Source organism: Salvelinus namaycush, chromosome 20 (assembly GCF_016432855.1).
Source record: "Salvelinus namaycush isolate Seneca chromosome 20, SaNama_1.0, whole genome shotgun sequence".
Taxonomy (NCBI): domain Eukaryota; kingdom Metazoa; phylum Chordata; class Actinopteri; order Salmoniformes; family Salmonidae; genus Salvelinus; species Salvelinus namaycush.
The window spans coordinates 33929527-33950398 of record NC_052326.1 but is presented as its reverse complement, the minus strand read 5'-3'; the positions used below and the strand labels follow the sequence as shown (position 1 = coordinate 33950398).

The following is a 20872-nucleotide window of genomic DNA, read 5'->3' as shown; positions in this document are numbered from 1 at the left end:
AAGTGATGGAATGGAAGATCATTGATGCCCCACGAGGTGAGATCTTGCATGGAGCCCCAGACCGAGGGTGATTGACCGTCATCTCGAACTTCTTAATTTTCTAATAATTGCGCCAACAGTTGTTGCCTTCTCACCAAGCTGCTTGCCTATTGTCCTGTAGCCCATCCCAGCCTTGTGCAGGTCTACAATTTTATCCCTGATGTCCTTAAACAGCTCTCTGGTCTTGGCCATTGTGGAGAGGTTGGAGTCTGTTTGATTGAGTGTGTGGACAGGTGTCTTTTATACAGGTAACGAGTTCAAACAAGTGTAGTTAATACAGGTAATGAGTGGAGCACAGGAGGGCTTCTTAATGAAAAACTAACAGGTCTGTGAGAGCCGGAATTCTTACTGGTTGGTAGGTGATCAAATACTTATGTCATGCAATAAAATGCTAATTAATTACTTAAAAATGAAGTGTACCTATGATAAAAATTACAGACCTCTACATGCTTTGTAAGTAGGAAAACCTGCAAAAATCGGCAGTGTATCAAATACTTGTTCTCCCCACTGTGTGTGTGTGTGTGTGTGTGTGTGTGTGTGTGTGTGTGTATGTATATATATATATATATATATATATATACGGGTGTGGTGGCCTACTGGTGATGTTAAACACTCTCAATCGTTGTCTGATCTGATATTCTGCACAGCGCAAGACGAGAAGTAGGCCCATCGCCAAACAATCAGATTTCTCAAATCCTTTCGGGCTAAATTCCAGCTAAACTTGGAGAGGACAGCCTAACTACATACAAAAAGCATGCTTCTAATGAAGACCTACAAAAGTAAGTAAATCGCCATATCAGACAAAGATATATAAGGCAATTTCGGCAAACTTGTGAGGCTCTCCATGCTCATTAGTTGCTCATACAACAAAAACACCCTAAAATCTCATAAGAAATTAGGTGGTTATAGTTGAATAGCTAATTTTCACAAGTTTGACGAAATTGCCTTATATATATACACACACACACACATATATAAGGCAATTTCGTCAAACTTGTGAAAATTAGCTATTCAACTATAACCACCTAATTTCTTATGAGATTTTAGGGTGTTTTTGTTGATATATATATATATCTTTGTCTAATACGGCCAAAACTGAACAGCTTGAGCCACTAGGTAGAATGTGCTTTGGATTGAAACTAAATACAGGAAGGCTAGGCTATATAGTCTGCTTTAATTTGCTCATGAACCAGTAACTCAATAAGATCTAAATGCATATTCCCATGAAACTGATTGAGATCAAATGATTGGCATGTAGATTCAGTTTGGACATTTCACTGGTAAAACGTGAAGAATCGTCATTCACGATTGACAGTGATGATGCCATGGCCTATTTTGAAATTATGTATGCCTAACTTGGTGTTTGAGGGAATTAAAAATATTAAATGTTCTAGAGACAGTATGTTTTTATGCATATTCTATAATGATATTAAATATAATGATATCAAAGTCGGTACAAATTTATGTCATTTACATTTGTATTGCTCTCCAACACCTAAAAACTACACCATAAGTGGGAAGGGGATTGTGTGTGTGTGTGTGTGTGTGTGTGTGTGTGTGTGTGTGTGTGTGTGTGTGTGTGTGTGTGTGTGTGTGTGTGGGGGGGGGTACAAATGTTTTTATCATGTAGGCTACACTGTCCCGTGAATGTCAGCAAAATCATCCTGTTGTCCCACATGTGTGTATTTTAAATGTGGTCCCCCTACGCCCTACCTGCAGATATAACCACGGGGACTGCGATTTATGAGTCAACCAGCACATCACTAGCCTGTGTGTGTTTAAAGGGATACTTTGGGATTTTGGCCCTTTATCTACCTAGCACTAGCAGATGACTGGGAGTCTATGGCTATGACCGCAATGACTGGGTACGGGTATGACTGGAAGACTATGGGTATCTGCTAGCCATATGACTGGAAATCTTTGGGTATCTGCTAGAATGCTAGTTAGCATTGGCTCGCGAAACTACCTCTAACTTCTTTCATACTGGACACAGAGACATAAAAATGTTGTTTGCCTGCAAAATTGTGTGCGTGCATGTGTGCGTGCCTGTAAAGTGGGGTGTGTCTGCTTACATTGGGAGGAAATGGTATGCATACCTCAGTAGTGAGGACTGGTGGCCAGGGTTAGTCTGGCCCTCAGCCAGCAGCATGCTAAAGTAAGGAGGGTTATCTCCACCATCTTTCAGAGCAGCAACACAGAAATGCTGCATCTCTCCCAACACTTTACTCTCTCTGAGGAGGAACTCTCCAAAATGGACGGCACACAGGGGGACTGTGCTCTAGGCAGAAGTCGATCTAGGATCAGAATACTTCCGGCGCCGACAGAGATGGCCGCCTCGCTTCGCGTTCCTAGGAAACTATGCAGTATTTAGTTTTTTTACGTGTTATTTCTCACAATGTTACCCCAGAAAATCGTAGGTTTTATTACATACAGTCGGGAGGAACTATTGCATATAAGAGCAACGTCAACTCACCATCATTACGACCAGGAATACGACTTTCCTGTAGCGGATCCTCTGTTTTGCCCACCACCCAGGACAATGGATCGGATCCCAGCCGGGGAACCAAAACAACGACGCTGTAAAAGGGGCAGACGAAGCAGTCTTCTGGTCAGGCTCCGGAGACGGGCACATCACGCACCGCTCCCGAGCATACTACTCGCCAATGTCCAGTCTCTTGACAAGGTAGACAAAATCCGAGCAAGGGTAGCATTCCAGAGAGACATAAGAGACTGTAATATTCTTTGCTTCACGGAAACATGGCTCACTCGAGACACGCTATCAGAGTCGGTACAGCCAGCTGGTTTCTTCACGCATCGCGCCGACAGAAACAAGCATCTTTCTGGTAAGAAGAAGGGCGGGGGGGTATGCCTTATGATTAACAAGACGTGGTGTGATCATAACAACATACAGGAACTCAAGTCCTTTTGTTCACCTGACTTAGAATTCCTCACAATCAAATGCCGACCGCATTATCTACCAAGAGAATTCTCTTCGATTATAAATCACAGTCGTGTATATTCCCCCCCAAGCAGACACATCGATGGCCCTGAACGAACTTCATTTGACTCCATGTAAACTGGAAACCACATATCCTGAGGCTGCATTCATTGCAGCTGGGGATTTTAACAAGGCTAATCTGAAAACAAGACTCCCTAAATTCTATCAGCATATCGATTGTGCAACCAGGGCTGTTAAAACCCTGGATCATTGTTATTCTAACAATTCTGTCTGTTGCTTCCAGCCAATAGACAGAAACTAAAACGGGAAGCTCCCACGCTCAGGTCTGTTCAACGCTGCTCCGACCAATCGGATTCCCCGCTTCAAGATTGCTTCGATCACGTGGACTGGGATATGTTCCGCATTGCGTCAAACAACAACATTGACGAATACGCTGATTCAGTGAGCGAGTTTATTAGCAAGTGCATCGGCGATGTCGTACCCACAACAACTATTAAAACGTTCCCCAACCAGAAACCGTGGATTGATGGCAGCATTCGCGCAAAACTGAAAGTGCGAACCACTGCTTTTAAATCAGGGCAAGGTGACCGGTGTAGCTATTCCCTCCGCAAGGCAATCAAACAAGCTAAGCGTCAGTACAGAGACAAAGTGGAGTCGCAATTCAACGGCTCAGACACAAGAGGTAGTATGTGGCAGGGTCTACAGTCAATCACGGATTACAAAAAGAAAACCAGCCCCATCGCGAACCAGGATGTCTTGCTCCCAGACAGACTAAATAACTTATTTGCACGCTTTGAGGACAATACAGTGCCACTGACACGGCCCGCTACCAAAACCTGCGGACTCTCCTTCACTGCAGCCGACTTGAGTAAAACATTTAAACGTGTTAACCCTCACAAGGCTGCAGGCCCAGACGGCATCCCCAGCCGCGTCCTCAGAGCATGCGCAGACCAGCTGGCTGGTGTGTTTACGGACATAATCAATCAATCCTTTTCCCAGTCTGCTGTCCCCACATGCTTCAAGAGGGCCACCATTGTTCCTGTTCCCAAGAAAGCTAAGGTAACTGAGCTAAACGACTACCGCACCGTAGCACTCACTTCCGTCATCATGAAGTGCTTTGAGACTAGTCAAGGACCATATCACCTCCACCCTACCTGACACCCTAGACCCACTCCAATTTGCTTACCGCCCCAATAGGTCCACAGACGACGCAATCGCAACCACACTGCCCTACCCCATCTGGACAAGAGGAATACCGATGTGAGAATGCTGTTCATCGATTACAGCTCAGCATTTAACACCATAGTACCCTCCAAACTCGTCATCAAGCTCGAGACCCCGGGTGGTGAGGGTAGGTAACAACATCTCCACCCCGCTGATCCTCAACACTGGGGCCCCACAAGGGTGCGTTCTCAGCCCTCTCCTGTACTCCCTGTTCACCCACGACTGCGTGGCCATGCACGCTTCCAACTCAATCTTCAAGTTTGCAGACGACACTACAGTGGTAGGCTTGATTACCAACAACAACGAGACGGCCTACAGGGAGGAGGTGAGGGCCCTCGGAGTGTGGTGTCAGGAAAATAACCTCACACTCAACGTCAATAAAACAAAGGAGATGATCGTGGACTTCAGGAAACAGCAGAGGGAGCACCCCCCTATTCTCATCGATGGGACAGTAGTGGAGAGGGTAGAAAGTTTTAAGTTCCTCGGCGTACACATCACGGACAAACTGAATTGGTCCACCAACACAGACAGCGTGGTGAAGAAGGCGCAGCAGCACCTTTTCAACCTCAGAAGGCTGAAGAAATTCCGCTTGTCACCAAAAGCACTCACAAACTTCTACAGATGCACAATCGAGAGCATCCTGTCGGGCTGTATCACCGCCTGGTACGGCAACTGCTCCGCACACAACCGTAAGGCTCTCCAGAGGGTAGTGAGGTCTGCACAACGCATCACCGGGTGCAAACTACCTGCCCTCCAGGACACCTACACCACCCGATGTCACAGGAAGGCCAAAAAGTTCATCAAGGACAACAACCACCCGAGCCACTGCCTGTTCACCCCGCTATCATCCAGAAGGCGAGGTCAGTACAAGTGAATCAAAGCAGGGACCGAGAGACTGAAAAACAGCTTCTTTCTCAAGGCCAACAGACTGTTAAACAGCCACCACTAACATTGAGTGGCTGCTGCCAACATACTGACTCAACTCCAGCAATGCCACTTCATATACTGTTTACATACCCTACATTACTCATCTCACATGTATATACTGTACTCTATATCATCTATTGCATCTTGCCATCTCTATGTAATACATGTATCACTAGCCACTTTAAACAATGCCACTTTTATATATGTTTACATACCCTACATTACTCATCTCATATGTATATACTGTACTCGATACCATCTACTGCATCTTGCCTATGCCGTTCTGTACCATCACTCATTCATATATTTTTATGTACATATTCTTCATTCCTTTACACGTGTGTGTATAAAGTACTTGTGGTGAATTTGTTAGGTTACATTACTCGTTGGTTATTACTGCATTGTCGTAACTAGAAGCACAAGCATTTCACTACACTCGCATTAACATCTGCTAACCATGTGTATGTGACAAACAAAATTTGATTTGAGCTTGGGGTGAAACTGACCTAAGATCAGTGTTTCACTCTAGAGGTAACCTCACCCTACACCATCCAGCGTACACACACCCCCTCCTCCGGAAGTCTCAAAAAAGTACTTACCAATCTAAAGTTTGTGATATAAATGGAAGTACAGTAACTCCCACTGAGTATACACAGTGGTTTTTAGTGTTTGGCTAATGTTAAAAAGAATAGGAAGAGACTGTTTATTATTTGGTTTAACGTCTGGAAAAAACATCCCGTAAATAAAAAGGCCATGACAAGCTACAGAGAGAATCCAAATGAGTCACGTTTTGGTATAAAAAAAGAATTAGATCAGTTGAGGTCACAGTAGTGTTAGCCAAGCAGGCTACATCTTACCCTATACTATCATCTATTACTACCAACAACAATGTTCTTACTGTTAGAATACAGGCGACTTCAGGTCACAGCCCTGGTTAAAGCCTTACAGGACACTGAACATCCTGTCGGGCTGTATCACCGCCTGGTGCGGCAACTGCTCCTCCCACAACCGTAAGGCTCTCCAGAGGGTAGTGAGGTCTGCACATAACTTGACTGAACATACACACACAGACAGAGATAACTTGACTGAACATACAGACACACACACACCGTTACTGCACAGAAAGATGGACGGACAGAGAGAGAGTAGCCTCCTAGTGTTGGTAACAGTCTTCGAGGAGGACAAACTCAGAGAACTTCCATCGGACATCAACGCTCTATCGAAGGAAAATAAAGCTTTATGGCTTATAAATACAGTACAATCTCCCTGCTTCGCTCTATCAGACTGCAGCTAATGGGCACAATGTATGCTAGACAGAGCCCCACTCACCTTCAGCCACATCGTGTAATGTAGAGACTAACATAACTCCTAGTATGAGTGGAATGCTTGTTAGTCTCAACTCCTTCCAGCCATGCTGAAACATCCTAATTTGTTCCTCTTAGGACGACACTTAGACCTACCATGGATCCATATTACACTCCTTCCATTACTGCAAAGTACACCATCACAAAACACCATGCTTTTCTCACCTCTTCAGCGATTATTACACACACTAACACAGACAATTGCTAAAACCCCACATCAATTGTGCATGAAACGTCCACGCATATTGAAATGGTGAACATACTGCAGTGCCGGGAAAAAGTACTGATACTGAATGTTTTCTGATCTTTAACCAAAACCTAATATTAAATAAAGGGAACCTGAGTTAACAAATAACAAAAACAATGTATACTTATTTTATTAACAAAGTAATGTAACACCCAATTCCCCTGTGCGAAAAAGTCATTGCCCCCTTACACTCCATAACTGGTTGTACCACCTTTAGCTGCAATGACTGAAACCAAATACTTCTTGTAGTTGTTGATCAGTCTCTCACATTGCTGTGGAGGAATTTTGGACCACTCTTACATGCAGAACTTAACTAAGCAACATTTGTGGGTTTTCAAGTATGAACTGCTCGTTTCAAGTCCTTCCACAACATCTCAATTGGGATTAGGTCTGGACTTTGACTAGGCCATTCCAAAACTTCAAATGTGTTGCTTTTTAACCATTTTCATGTAGACTTGATTGTGTGTTTGGGATCATTGTCTTGATGCACGACCCAGCTGAGCTTCAGCTTTAGCTCACAGAAGGATGGCCTGACATTCTCCTGTAGAATTCTCTGATATACTGCATAATTCATGGTTCCTTCTATTAAGACAAGCCATCCATGTCCTGAGGCAGCAAAGCATCCCCAAACCGTCACACTACCACCACCATGTTTGACCGTTGGTATGAGGTTCTTACTGTGGAAGGCAGTGAGAGCATGCTCCTCAAACAGGAATATCACCTGTTGGGGCAGTGAGAGCATGCTCCTCAAACAGGAATATCACCTGTTGGGGCAGTGAGAGCTTGCTCCTCAAAACAGGAATATCACCCGTTGGGGCAGTGAGAGCATGCTCCTCAAACAAGAATATCACCTGTTGGGGCAGTGAGAGCATGCTCCTCAAACAGGAATATCACCCGTTGGGGCAGTGAGAGCATGCTCCTCAAACAGGAATATCACCTGTTGGGGCAGTGAAAGCATGCTCCTCAAACAGGAATATCGCCTGTTGGGGCAGTGAGAGCATGCTCCTCAAACAGGAATATCGCCTGTTGGGGCAGTGAGAGCATGCTCCTCAAACAAGAATATCACCTGTTGGGGCAGTGAGAGCATGCTCCTCAAACAGGAATATCACCCGTTGGGGCAGTGAGAGCATGCTCCTCAAACAGGAATATTACCTGTTGGGGCAGTGAGAGCTTGCTCCTCAAACAGGAATATCACCCGTTGGGGCAGTGAGAGCATGCTCCTCAAACAAGAATATCACCTGTTGGGGCAGTGAGAGCATGCTCCTCAAACAAGAATATCGCCTGTTGGGGCAGTGAGAGCATACTCCTCAAACAAGAATATCGCCTGTTGGGGCAGTGAGAGCATGCTCCTCAAACAAGAATATCACCCGTTGGGGCAGTGAGAGCATGCTCCTCAAACAAGAATATCGCCTGTTGGGGCAGTGAGAGCATGCTCCTCAAACAGGAATATCGCCTGTTGGGGCAGTGAGAGCATGCTCCTCAAACAGTGGGTGTTGCATGATCAATTGATGAGAGAACAGCTGTCCACCCTGAGGCAAGAAACAGAGTGCAAGCTTATTTTTTGCCACTTTTTCAAATCATCAGTAACGTGTAGTCATACGATGTAGCCCCTATGTTTTGATTTCTAAGACATTCTAAGGTTTGTATCCTTCACAACTAAAGTTGCCAAATAACTCTTAATGTAGCATATAGGACCTGTTTTAAATGATCACTTTATTACGCTCAACATTGCCATTTCATATGTGCAGTCACTCTGTAATGGGAAAAATATCCTTTCTATTTTATTCAGCTAAATTCAATTATATTATTCTTATTATTAAATCATATCAAATAAAATAATGTCACGGGACTTAGGCATATCTTGTCAGCTAAATGAACTAGCCTACAGCCTATGGCATAGAGCATAGCCAGATAACATACAGTAGGCCAACTCATATTCTGTTCTTCTGAAATACATGTTCTTCATATCATGTTTCTTTAGACCTGCCTAAAATAAATAATGGATTTATTGTGATTGTGTATGTTAAATTGACTTATTATACTTTTTTAAATGTAGATGCTCCAAATGCCCTCATCGTCGGCTTGTTCGTGTGGAGGCCTGGAGATGCTAAACGAGTATGTTAATTAACGGTCAATTACTGTGAGAACGTGAGTCTTTTGCATGACAACAACTGGCTGACAACATTTCATGACCGCCACAGCCTTAGTCGCAAGTTCAGTTGTACTTCCTGTCACAGAGCTATATATAGCCCAACTGCAAAACCCAGAGAAAACATCTTCCTTCGTGGGCCTCAGGGAGAACATCTTCCTTCATGGGCCTCAATATGTTCACAGCCTCACAACATAGACAAGATGATACACAAACACACACTGATAAAAAAAACAGATACACACAGAGATACAAGCATCTCACACACACACACACACACACACACACACACACACACACACACCAGCATCAAAGAGAGCAGTGCTTTTTGAAGTCCATGTGGACAGGGAGTAATACTGGCGATAGCACCATAGAAACGCAGTGTAACACAAGAAGAAACATCTCCAGTGGAACACACTGTGTAAACAGGCAGGATTTACTGAGGTGATGTGATGCTGCGCCAGCTGCTATAGTAGGATGAGATGGGAGTATACCATTTTCTTACCTCTGAACTTTTTGGGGGGGTTGTTCAGGTCCCCTGTGTCGGGCTGTACCACACAGCGGTCATCTACCAGCCTGTGGAAGGAAGAGACAATGACGCATGTCAAGTCAGAAACACACACAGAGTCGACCACACACCCTTCACATGCAAATAAACTTGAACAGTTTCAACATTATAAATGTGCACCACACATACAAAGCTGCAAGCACATAGCTTTCTTTATTTTCATATATAAGCCCCAGGCTCCAAACAAATGTGTACCCCTTTCCACAAGGGCTATTCATTCTGGGTTAGGGTATATCTGGAATAAACCAGCATCTTTTCACATCGAAGGCTTTTATTTCAACTTATTGTTTCACAATAAAACCCTCCATTACATCCAAGTCCATTGTCAGCCTGAGATCTTGTAATAAAGCACCACATACACCCATAAAAAGTACACCGTTTTTTCATAACACTTAACCACAGAGCTCTGTTTATTTTACTCCCTTAGTCACTATATTTAGACCAATCACATACTTGTGATTACACCATGAGGTTTCTTGTATCGCCGTGGCTCCTCTACAGTCCACCCAATTATGAGGAAGAAATGAGAGGATTAGCTATCCACCGCTAGTGGGCGAACTGGCTAGCATTCCTGCCGGTGACAAATGTAGCTTTTTACTGGCTCATAACGGCTGCCTGGACCCTGGCCAGATACCACATCCATCCCAGTCATGTTCCTGTGGAGTTTACACACACACACCGTCAGTCGTACTACACATGGACCTGTCTGCACCAGAGATACACCGCTCTGAAAATGACATAACACTCTGAGGATCCAGTCTACAGTGTCTACCTCCGCAGAGCATTATACCACATTGCTATACTGAGCATCTGATTCATATTATAGTAAAAGTTGTCAGAAAAGAGAACCTATGACTAGGGCTGTGGCGGTCATGAAATTTTGTCAGCCGGTGATTGTCATTCAAATAACTCTGTCTGGTCTCTGTCTGGTGGATGGCTAGTAATGGATGGTCTCTGTCTGTCTGTCTGTCTCTGTCTGGTCTCTCTCAGTCTATGTCTGGTCTCTGTCTGGTCTGCGTCTATGTCTGGTCTGCGTCCGGTCTCTGTCTGTCTGCGTCCGGTCTCTGTCTGTCTGCGTCCGGTCTCTGTCTGTCTGCGTCCGGTCTCTGTCTGTCTGCGTCCGGTCTCTGTCTGTCTGCGTCCGGTCTCTGTCTGTCTCTGGTCTGCGTCCGGTCTCTGTCTGTCTGTCTGTCTCTGGTCTGCGTCCGGTCTCTGTATCTCTGGTCCTCTGTCCGTCTGGTCTCTGTATCTCTGGTCCTCTGTCCGACCGGGGTCTGGTCGTCTGGCCTCTGACCGGGGTCTGGCCTCTGACCGGGGTCTGGCCTCTGACCGGGGTCTGGCCTCTGACCGGGGTCTGGCCTCTGACCGGGGTCTGGCCTCTGACCGGGGTCTGGCCTCTGACCGGGGTCTGGCCTCTGACCGGGGTCTGGCCTCTGACCGGGGTCTGGCCTCTGACCGGGGTCTGGCCTCTGACCGGGGTCTGGCCTCTGCAACTCAGTGGACTCTTTCTGCTGTCTCAGTCTGATCCAATTTTCATGAGCAGCAAGTGGGGGGGGGGGGGGGGGGGGGTCCAGGGATCCTGAGCCTCTAGCCAGCACTACTAACCATCCCCCTTGTAAATCACATGTAAACAGTATCAAACCAGCAGTTGATGGCTTGTCTTCGCAAACTGGAATAAATACTCTTCAAATACATTGTCTGCGCAGAAGAGAGCATGTAATATAATCAATGTATAGCCACAGCAAATAAGTGAGTAACAAGAAGTGTGGCAGAAGCACATTCATTTAAAGACAAATCTTTTTTTATTTAACTAGGCAAGTCAGTTAATTAATAGGGGGCGCTGTTTTCACTTTGGGAAAAAATCGTGCACAAATTAAACGGCCTCGTACTCTGTTCTAGATCATACGATATGCATATTATTATTACTATTGGATAGAAAACACTCTGAAGTTCCTAAAACTGTTTGAATTATATCTGTGAGTAAAACAGAACTCATTTGGCAGCAAACTTCCAAAAAGGAAGTGAAAATTCTGAAAATGGGTCTCTGTGTAAGGCCTTGCCTATTCAATTGGCTTGTATTTATGGATCTGTATGCACTTCATACGCCTTCCACTAGATGTCAACAGGCAGTAGAATGTTGAATGGGGTGTCTAGCTTGATGTGAGACCGAATGAGAGCTTTTGGAGTGACAGGTCCGCCATATTGGCAGTATTTTGCTGCGCACCAGGGAGCACCATATTATTTTCTGCAATGCGTTAGGTAGACACGACGAAATGCTCCGTCTTGGACGTTATTGGATACATATGAGAAAAACATCATAAAGATGGATTTTCAACTGAGTTTGACCAGTTTATTCGACTTTTATTATGACATTTGGAATTTTTCGTTCCATGCGCCAAGCGTTCATGGACATGTGCGCTCCATTATGCTAGCCAAAGTTGCTAATTCGACAGAAGAAATGGACATTCTAAAACAAAACAACGATGTATTGTGGAACTAGGACTCCTTGCACTGCATTCTGATGGAAGATCATCAAAGGTAAGAGAATATTTATGATGTTATTTCGTATTTTTGTGGAATATGTTGGCTCCAACATGGCGGAGAATGGCTGGGCGCTGTCTCAGATTATTGCATGCTGTGCTTTGTACTAAAGTAATTTTTTTAAATCTAACACAGCGGTTGCATTAAGAACAAGTGTATCTTTCATTTGCTGTACAACATGTATTTTTCAGCAAAGTTTATGATGTGTTTTTTGGTTAGATTACGTCGTTGTCTAAAATTTCTCCGGACATTTTGGTGTTATTTGTGACGATGGCTGCGTTGTAAAACCAGGATTTGTAGCTATAAATATGCACATTTTCGAACAAAACATAAATGTATTGTATAACATGATGTTATAAGACTGTCATCTGATGAAGTTGTTCAAAGGTTAGTGATTAATTTTATCTCTATTTGTGGGTTTTGTGAAAGCTATGTTTGCGGTGAAAAAAATGGCGTTGTGTGTTTGGCTATTGTGGTGAGCTAACATAAATATATATTGTGTTTTCGCTGTAAAACACTTTTTTTTTTTTTAATCGGAAATATTGGCTGGATTCACAAGATGTTTATCTTTCATTTGCTGTACAACATGTATTTTTCATAAAAGTTTTGTGATGAGTATTTATGTATTTCACGTTGCTCTCTAATTATTCTGGCTATTTTGGTGCTATTTGTGACGATGGCTGCAATGTAAAACTACGATTTATACCTATAAATATGCACATTTTCGAACAAAACATAAATGTATTGTATAACATGATGTTATAAGACTGTCATCTGATGAAGTTGTTCAAAGGTTAGTGATTAATTTTATCTCTATTTGTGGGTTTTGTGAAAGCTATGTTTGCGGTGAAAAAATGGCGTTGTGTGTTTGGCTATTGTGGTGAGCTAACAAATATATATTGTGTTTTCGCTGTAAAACATTTTAAAAATCGGAAATGTTGGCTGGATTCACAAGATGTTTATCTTTCATTTGCTGTATTGGACTTGTGATTTCATGAAATTATATTATATGATATCCCTGTGGCCCTAGGCTAGGCTATGCTAGTCAGCTTTTTTGATGAGGATGATCCCGGATCCGGGAGGGGGGGTCCGTAGAGGTTTAAGAATAAATTCTTATTTTACAATGACAGCCTACCCCGGCCTAACCCATCCCCTAACCCGGACGATGCTGGGCCAATTGTGCGCCGCCCTATGGAACTCTCGATTACAGCCAGTTGTGATACAGGCAAGGATCGAACCAGGGTCTGTAGTGACACCTCTAGCACTGAGATGCAGTACCTTAGACCGCTGCACCACTCGGGAGCCCAAAAGTGTTAATAATGTTATGGCATGTCTTATCAGTTACTGTGTGGAGTACAGTGCACACAGTGAGAAGTAGCACAGATCTGGATAAAATGGACCAAAATACATAACATTACTAATGCAAGAGTCATACAGTATGACATTCCCCTACATGTTATCTTGACCCAGAACAATAACCAAACCTGCATTGAATCCATTATGACTGAAGTCAGGTGAGATTGATGGAGAATACAATGGACTTTACAGTCGTGGCCAAAAGTTGAGAATGACACAAATATAAATTTCCACAAAGTTTGCTGCTTCAGTGTCTTTAGATATTTTTGTCAGATGTTACGATGGAATACTGAAGTATAATTACAAGCATTTCATAAGTGTCAAAGGCTTTTATTGACAATTACATGAAGTTGATGCAGAGTCAATATTTTCAGTGTTGACCCTTCTTTTTCAAGACCTCTGTAATCCACCCTGGCATGCTGTCAAATAACTTCTGGGCCACATCCTGCCTGATGGCAGCCCATTCTTGCATAATCAATGCTTGGAGTTTGTTAGAATTTGTGGGGTTTTGATTGTCCACACACCTCTTGAGGGTTGACCACAAATTCTCAATGGGATTAAGGTCTGGGGAGTTTCCTGGCCATGAACCCAAAATATCGATGTTTTGTTCCCCGAGCCTCTTAGTTATCACTTTTGCCTTGTGGCAAGGTGCTCCATCATGCTGGAAAAGGCATTGTTCATCACCAAACGGTTCCTGGATGGTTGGGAGAAGAATGCTCTCGGAGGATGTGTTGGTACCATTCTTTATTCATGGCTGTGTTCTTAGGCAAAATTGTGAGTGAGCCCACTCCCTTGGCTGAGAAGCAACCCCACACATGAATGGTCTCAGGATGCTTTACTGTTGGCATGACACAGGACTGATGGTAGCGCTCACCTTGTCTTCTCCGGACAAGCTTTTTCCAGATGCCCCAAACAATCAGAAAGGGGATTCATCAGAGAAAATGACTTTACCCCAGTCCTCAGCAGTCCAATCCCTGTACCTTTTGCAGAATATCAGTCTGTCTCTGATGTTTTTCCTGGAGAGAAATGGCTTCTTTGCTGCCCTTCTTGACACCAGGCCATCCTCCAAAAGTCTTCACCTCACTGTGCGTGCAGATGCACTCACACCTGCCTGCTGCCATTCCTGAGCAAGCTCTGTACTGGTGGTGCCCTGATCCCGCAGCTGAATCAACTTTATGAGACGGTCCTGGCGCTTGCTGGACTTTCTTAGGTGCCCTGAAGCCTTCTTCACAACAATTGAACCGCTCTCCTTGAGATCTTGATGATCAGATAAATGGTTGATTTAGGTGCAATCTTACTGGCAGCAATATCCTTGCCTGTGAAGCCCTTTTTGTGCAAAGCAATGATGAGGGCACGTGTTTCCTTGCAGGTAACCATTGTTGACAGAGGAAGAACAATGATTCCAAGCACCACCCTTCCTTTTGAAGATTCCAGTCTGTTATTCGAACTCAATCAACATGACAGAGTGATCTCCAGCCTTGTTCTCGTCAACACTCACACCTGTTAATGAGAGAATCACTGACATGATGTCAGTTGGTCCTTTTGTGGCAGAGCTGAAATGCAGTGGAAATGTTTTTTGGGATTCAGTTAATTTGCATGGCAAAGAGGGACTTTGCAATTAATTGCAATTCATCTGATCACTCTTCATAACATTCTGGAGTATATGCAAATTGCCATCATACAAACTGAGGCAGCAGACTTTGTGAAAATGTATATTTGTGTCATTCTCCAAACTTTTGGCCACGACTGTACTGAATGAGAAGTTAAATTATGGAGAAGAAAGTTGAGTGTGTGTGTGTGTGTGTGTGTGTGTGTGTGTGTGTGTGTGTGTGTGTGTGTGTGTGTGTGTGTGTGTTGATGAGGAGTTCTAAGACAGGGATCATCAACACAGATAATTTTTTTCTTGAGCGGATGGTCAGGGAGCCAGAACATAATTAGTAGACTCTAAATTGACAGCAAGAAGCCCAAACCGATAACATTTGACTAAAACAATCATTTGAAACATTACTTCCATTTGTATACGATCACATATCTGTAGTAAGTGTGGGAAAATTTGCTGGTGTTTTTATAGTTTAATGTCCAATTTGTATGTATTTTTATTTGCTCAGAAAAGCAGGCTGCTAGTTGGGGAACCCTGTTGTAGAAGAATTCCTGTGGAGTGTGTTTACACATTCTCACTGGATTTATGACCCTATATAAATGTTTTCTCTTGCTCATACACAAACATATCTTATCATTGTGTGTCCAATATTGTCTATGGATCACCAACAGTCTACACATACCATACACAGGCGTCCTCCCTACCTTTCTCCCTCCCTCCCAGACACATCTCTCGCACACAATCACACCTTACCATTGTGTGTTAATTAGTTCCCCTCTATTTCCCATTCTTCCCAGTCTACATACCATCATGGTCATGGAGATACCCAGGACCAGACTACCACTTCAAAGGGCTTAGCTTGACCAGCTCTGTTCTTTGAGAAAAGTGGAAATGTCATTTACCCTTCCAAACCACTCTGTATCAGTGGCCCACAGATGGCAGAGGGGCCCCTGAGCAGCACACACACAGCCCTGTGTGCCAGTACCTCCCTGCCATGATAACACTAACTTTCAGACTCACAGGCCACACCACCTCTCCTGTGATTCATCTCCACAGCATTCCCCTCTCAAACCCACACTCATCTTACGATTGGGGACTCGCACCACCACTACAGACTAAAATCCTTTATATATGCACTGCAGAGCTTTGAAGGCAGTACCTTAATGACCTTCTCAAGTGTACATGAAGCTATAAATTTACCCTTAAAGGGATAGCTCCCTCCACAATTAAAGTTTGTCATGCATGTGCAGACCTCAAAAGTGCCCTAATGTCCAGGTGAGTTCATGTCCCATGGCATCTGCTGAGTAGATGCAGCTATATTCCTCCATTCCAAATGATTGGGAACTATATAGGCACCATCTAAAATGATTACATTAGACCAGGGCAGTTCAATGTCTGGGGTCAGTCTGGGGAGGGCCAAAACACTTGGTTTTTATCCTTTCCTTCTAATCAGGGACTGATTAATTAACACCAGGTAGAAACAAAAAACGGAAGTGTTTCTGCACTCCAGGACCAGAATTGCCCAGCCCTGCATTAGAAGACCTATGTGACCACCATTGCCATTCATTTGAGATGGTAAGTGATAATTGCTAAAGGAGGGAAGGGATAGGTGAACTTAACTCACCCCAGAGTGCTGATGAAACCATTGGTGGAGCCCTCTGCATACAGGGAGCAGATGTCCCCGATGTGCAGAAAACTGGACATCTTATCTGACATGTCTCACACACACACTGGGCCACACCTGGAGGAGAGGAGAGGCAGGAATTTTACAATCATATAAAGAGAATCACAACACACACTTTAACGAATGACTATAGGGCCTGAGTTTTCCCAGACCTGGGCAGGTCACACATTCAGGAATAACCATAAGAGTGACATTTTGTGCATCTTCACTTTGTCAGGTCATCCTCCTAACCGTGTAAACTGTAAAGACATTACAGTCCTGCATATATAAATGACTGTTTATTTGCATTACAAATGAACAGGGAATCAAATCAAACTGGGATAAAATTGTAACATGTATCTTGGAAACACAAGGCCTTGCCATCAGTAGATTTCAGATTCCAACATCCACCTTGGATTTCCTTACATTACATTATTCTAATGGAGCAGACCGTTGGTTTCCCAGTTCTAATGAGGTGATTTGGAACAGAGGAAACCCGGAGAGAAAGGGAGCAGGAGGATTTGCATGGGGCCAGGCACTATCTGATGCTCCAGCCTGGTGTAGCTGGGTGAGGGGTAAACAGTTAATGATTAGGAGAGGCAGAGAGAAACAGGAAGAACATGCAGCTGTATGTAGTATACCTGCTCTGGGCTATAGGGTGGAAGGAGTGATAGACCAGTCAGTTCACTGTGTTTTATTGTAACACTGATCCAGGCTGGGTTACAATCCAGGTTGGATTCAACCCCCTTTCAATTCAGGGAATGAAAATGGCCCTTACTTTGTAATGGACTTGAACTGAATTATAAAAGGACTGACCCCAACCCTGATTAGGATACAATGAATGAGGTCATGACTATTGGGGTGAAACGTGGTCTAGTGCATGGTTACTGTACTACAGGTGTTATAGTGAGTAAAGCAGTGTCCTGTGCTGTGTTGTTTAGAGCCTAGAGCCCAGTCGATTTCCTGACCACTTAGTCTCGTGTTACCATACTCCCCATTTCTCGTTCACCATGAACAGCAAGGACGCCTGGAAACCGAGGCTACAGACCACTTGACCTGTCCAGGAAAAACTCCAGACCCTAATTGTAGGCTGTCATTTGGGCTTAGAGCTTTTCCTGTTAATGTGGCTGGTAAAGAAAAACTCCTGGAACATATTGTACCTCCTGAGTCTTGACTCACATTGGTGACATTTGTGTCTTTCAGAACTCAATGACAGAGCTCCTTCTGTGCAAGTTTAGTAGCCTATCTACACATATGCATTATTTGCCTACACTGCGACATTATCCATGAGAGTACACCGAGGTTGATCTTAACATATTTTCAGACCACTCATCTTCTAAACCTACTCAAGCGGAAAAAAACATGGAGAACAATTCACCCCATCATACCACCTCAAAACCACATAGCCAAACAATTAGTAGGCAACAGTAACTCATGACATAGGCTCCTGTAACTTATGTCCATCAACATGATGCCCGTCCATCAACATGATGCCCAAGTCAATGGGTAAATTGTCAGCATCAAATCCATGACCATGTTTAGCCCATTTCAGGCTACCTTACAGGGTAGCCAACAAAATCCCTTCCAACTTCACTGAACTTCAACACATCCCGAGACGAGTTACCTAATAAATCAGGCTCTGATACCAGTTTACTAGTCTCATAGCCTTTCGAATCCGAGTGTGGGAGTCTGTCTCTCATCTCGGGAAAAAATGTTTCACCAGCGTCAGTGGAAAAAATCATGACTGCCCGTTCATGATGACAGTTACATTTCTGCGCTTCTTCCCTCGCCACAAGTAATACATATTTAACAGGCGGAGATGCTACCCAAAACTGTACAGAGTTGTGCTAAACTTTACCTTCGCTGTGGTAAGTGTTTGGGAACGACGCGCACGGCTGGGTCAACGGGACAGCATTACAACGATATACCGCTTTCAGCTCATCTATAGCACCATATCCCGTTAGCGAGTAGAGTCCGATTTTTTTTATTTTTTTTTACGGCTAATCACCCTGCCATCCGTTCGTTTGCTACATGAGCGTTCTTCCCCGCTTGAAGCTCTGTTGCCTCTCAGAAAACACTGGTCTCTGGGAAATGAGGTTTATTGAATGGTTCTTTCAGATAAATAACCAGGCCTAAGGTACATTTATGACTACAACTCCCACAGTGTGGTGGAGCCTTGCACGGAAACTTCTCCATCCAAACTTTAGACAAATTGCTGAAGGAAGTGACATTGAATTTTCGATCAAGAAATGCACTCACACATGCTTTTATGCCACACATTGATCAGGTTTGACCTTTGTTGATGGCAACACAACTAAGACCAATGATACATTATATACAAGTAGCTATGAACTAAATGTGTTATGAGTATTTGCTGCCTTGTACGGCTCGTTCACTCTACCGGGCATGTACCAAGCGGAAAATTGCCGCGTGCCGTAGCCCATTGTGACTTGTGGGCGTTCTTGGCAGCATATAGCAGCAGGTTCGAGTGTGCGTCAAGAATTCAGCATAGCAAGTTTGTAAGGTCTGGTTATTAAGTGGGTAAATAGTTCAATAGTAATATGCTTTAAAACGCTCTGGTGACGAACAAACTTTGCTGCCCTGTTTACAATTGTCCACATGGCTGGAAGAAGCTATTCAATTGAGTATATACATTTTGAAAATGGTAAAATAAACTGTATTATTAGCTAACTAGCTAGCAGGCTAACTCAAATGAGTTGCTAAATGAGCTTGCTAGTTATCTAGCTAACTTTACATACTGTATAGATAGATAGCTAGCTAAGTTAAATTAATATCACCAGCTACTAAACTTCATATTAGCTAGCTAGCTATCTTGATATATTGATCACTGTAAAAAACAAACTCCAAATGCATTTGTAGATAACTAGTTAACAGCCATGGAGGAGGGTGAAAGAATAGTAGCCCCAACTGTCAAAGTGAGTAGGCTATTCTGGATAGGGCAGGCACTTTTGTGTAGTTCCAGGAGTGAGGACAGAGATAATAGTAACATAATATTCAGTGCTGTGTAATTTGATTACAATGAAGTCTGTTTCTTGTGGGGTTCTGTCCTCAGATAAAGAGGGCTATGAAAGCCTGTCCCAATGAAGAGCAGTGGTTCTCAGTCCTGGTGATTCAAATAGGTGCACATTTTTGTTTTCGCCTTAGCACTGTACAGCTGATTCAATTAATCAACTCCTCAAGCTTCAAGTGGTGTTTATGTATTCATTTGTGATGCTATCCTTGATATGATCTTATTGTGTGTGTGTGTGCACATGCATCTATCAATCGAATGTTATGTTGATTTTGTTATAAGGGATATTATACTTCAGTAATACAGTTAACTGGTGAAAGATTATTGGAGTCTGTATGGGTAGCTGGACAGGTAGGATGACTGACAATAGTGAAGGCGAACAGGTGGTCACAGGTCAGGTGACCGAGGAATGGATGAGACTGAGGCAGGAATTTCTTTAACTACAAAGTGGTATATTTACTGGGTAGTTTATCTGTGTTGCATAACAACGGAAACAGAATAACATAATCAAATTCAAATCAGTAAGTCAAATCATTCTCATTATTAACAGAATGAGGTAATTCCGCAATAAGGTTCCGTAGGAATTGAATATGAAGCAGAATGGAGTCATTTAGGATCATAACCATTCATCATAGTCATGAGAAGGATAATACATATAAATTGATCAGTTATCAGTTATTCAATCTATAATCTCCATCTGTTTGATATCAGAATTTATCAGTTCAGCAAACAGTTACGTTTCATATTTCATCCTTTCAGGTTTGTCTTCATATGTACATGTAATTTCATTACATATTAACCATATATTAATGGCATAATTGGCCTGAGATGATCTGTAGGGCTGTGATCATTGCCCATTTACATAACGCAATAGGTTTGAAGCGTGCGCTCCAAGCCGCTCTCTGCGGTAATAACTGATGGCCCGGTCTCCCGATCGCAACAGATGGTTCAGATGAAAGGTAACAGATTCGGTGGACTTACGTTGATTCATGGACGCACAGAATGTCTGGATTAGACAGGGTTGAGAAAGCAGCGAGGTCGGGCGGTGGCGATTTCCTCCTTTTAATGAGTTGATCTGTCGGACATTTCCACCTAACCTAATTAAAACACCCCTGGCCCAGCTGAGCAAGTGACCATGAATTAAAGGACGTTTCCACCAACTCCATGGGCCTTTTTACACCTGGTGATGTAAAAGTCTAATAAT

General features: G+C 43.5%; 1 protein-coding gene across 1 annotated transcript in view; it reads right to left on the bottom strand.

Annotated features, from left to right (window-relative positions):
• Positions 1-18647, bottom strand: part of LOC120065278 (inositol 1,4,5-trisphosphate receptor type 1-like) — a 169000-nt gene extending 150353 nt beyond the window's left edge. The window contains exons 1-3 of the mRNA XM_039016143.1: positions 18496-18647; positions 16599-16715; positions 9415-9485 (exon numbers count right to left, since the gene is read on the bottom strand). Coding sequence (XP_038872071.1) covers positions 9415-9485; positions 16599-16690 — 163 coding nt within the window. The 5' untranslated portion in view covers positions 16691-16715; positions 18496-18647. The remainder of the gene's footprint in view (positions 1-9414; positions 9486-16598; positions 16716-18495) is intronic.
• Positions 18648-20872: the final 2225 nt, after the last annotated feature.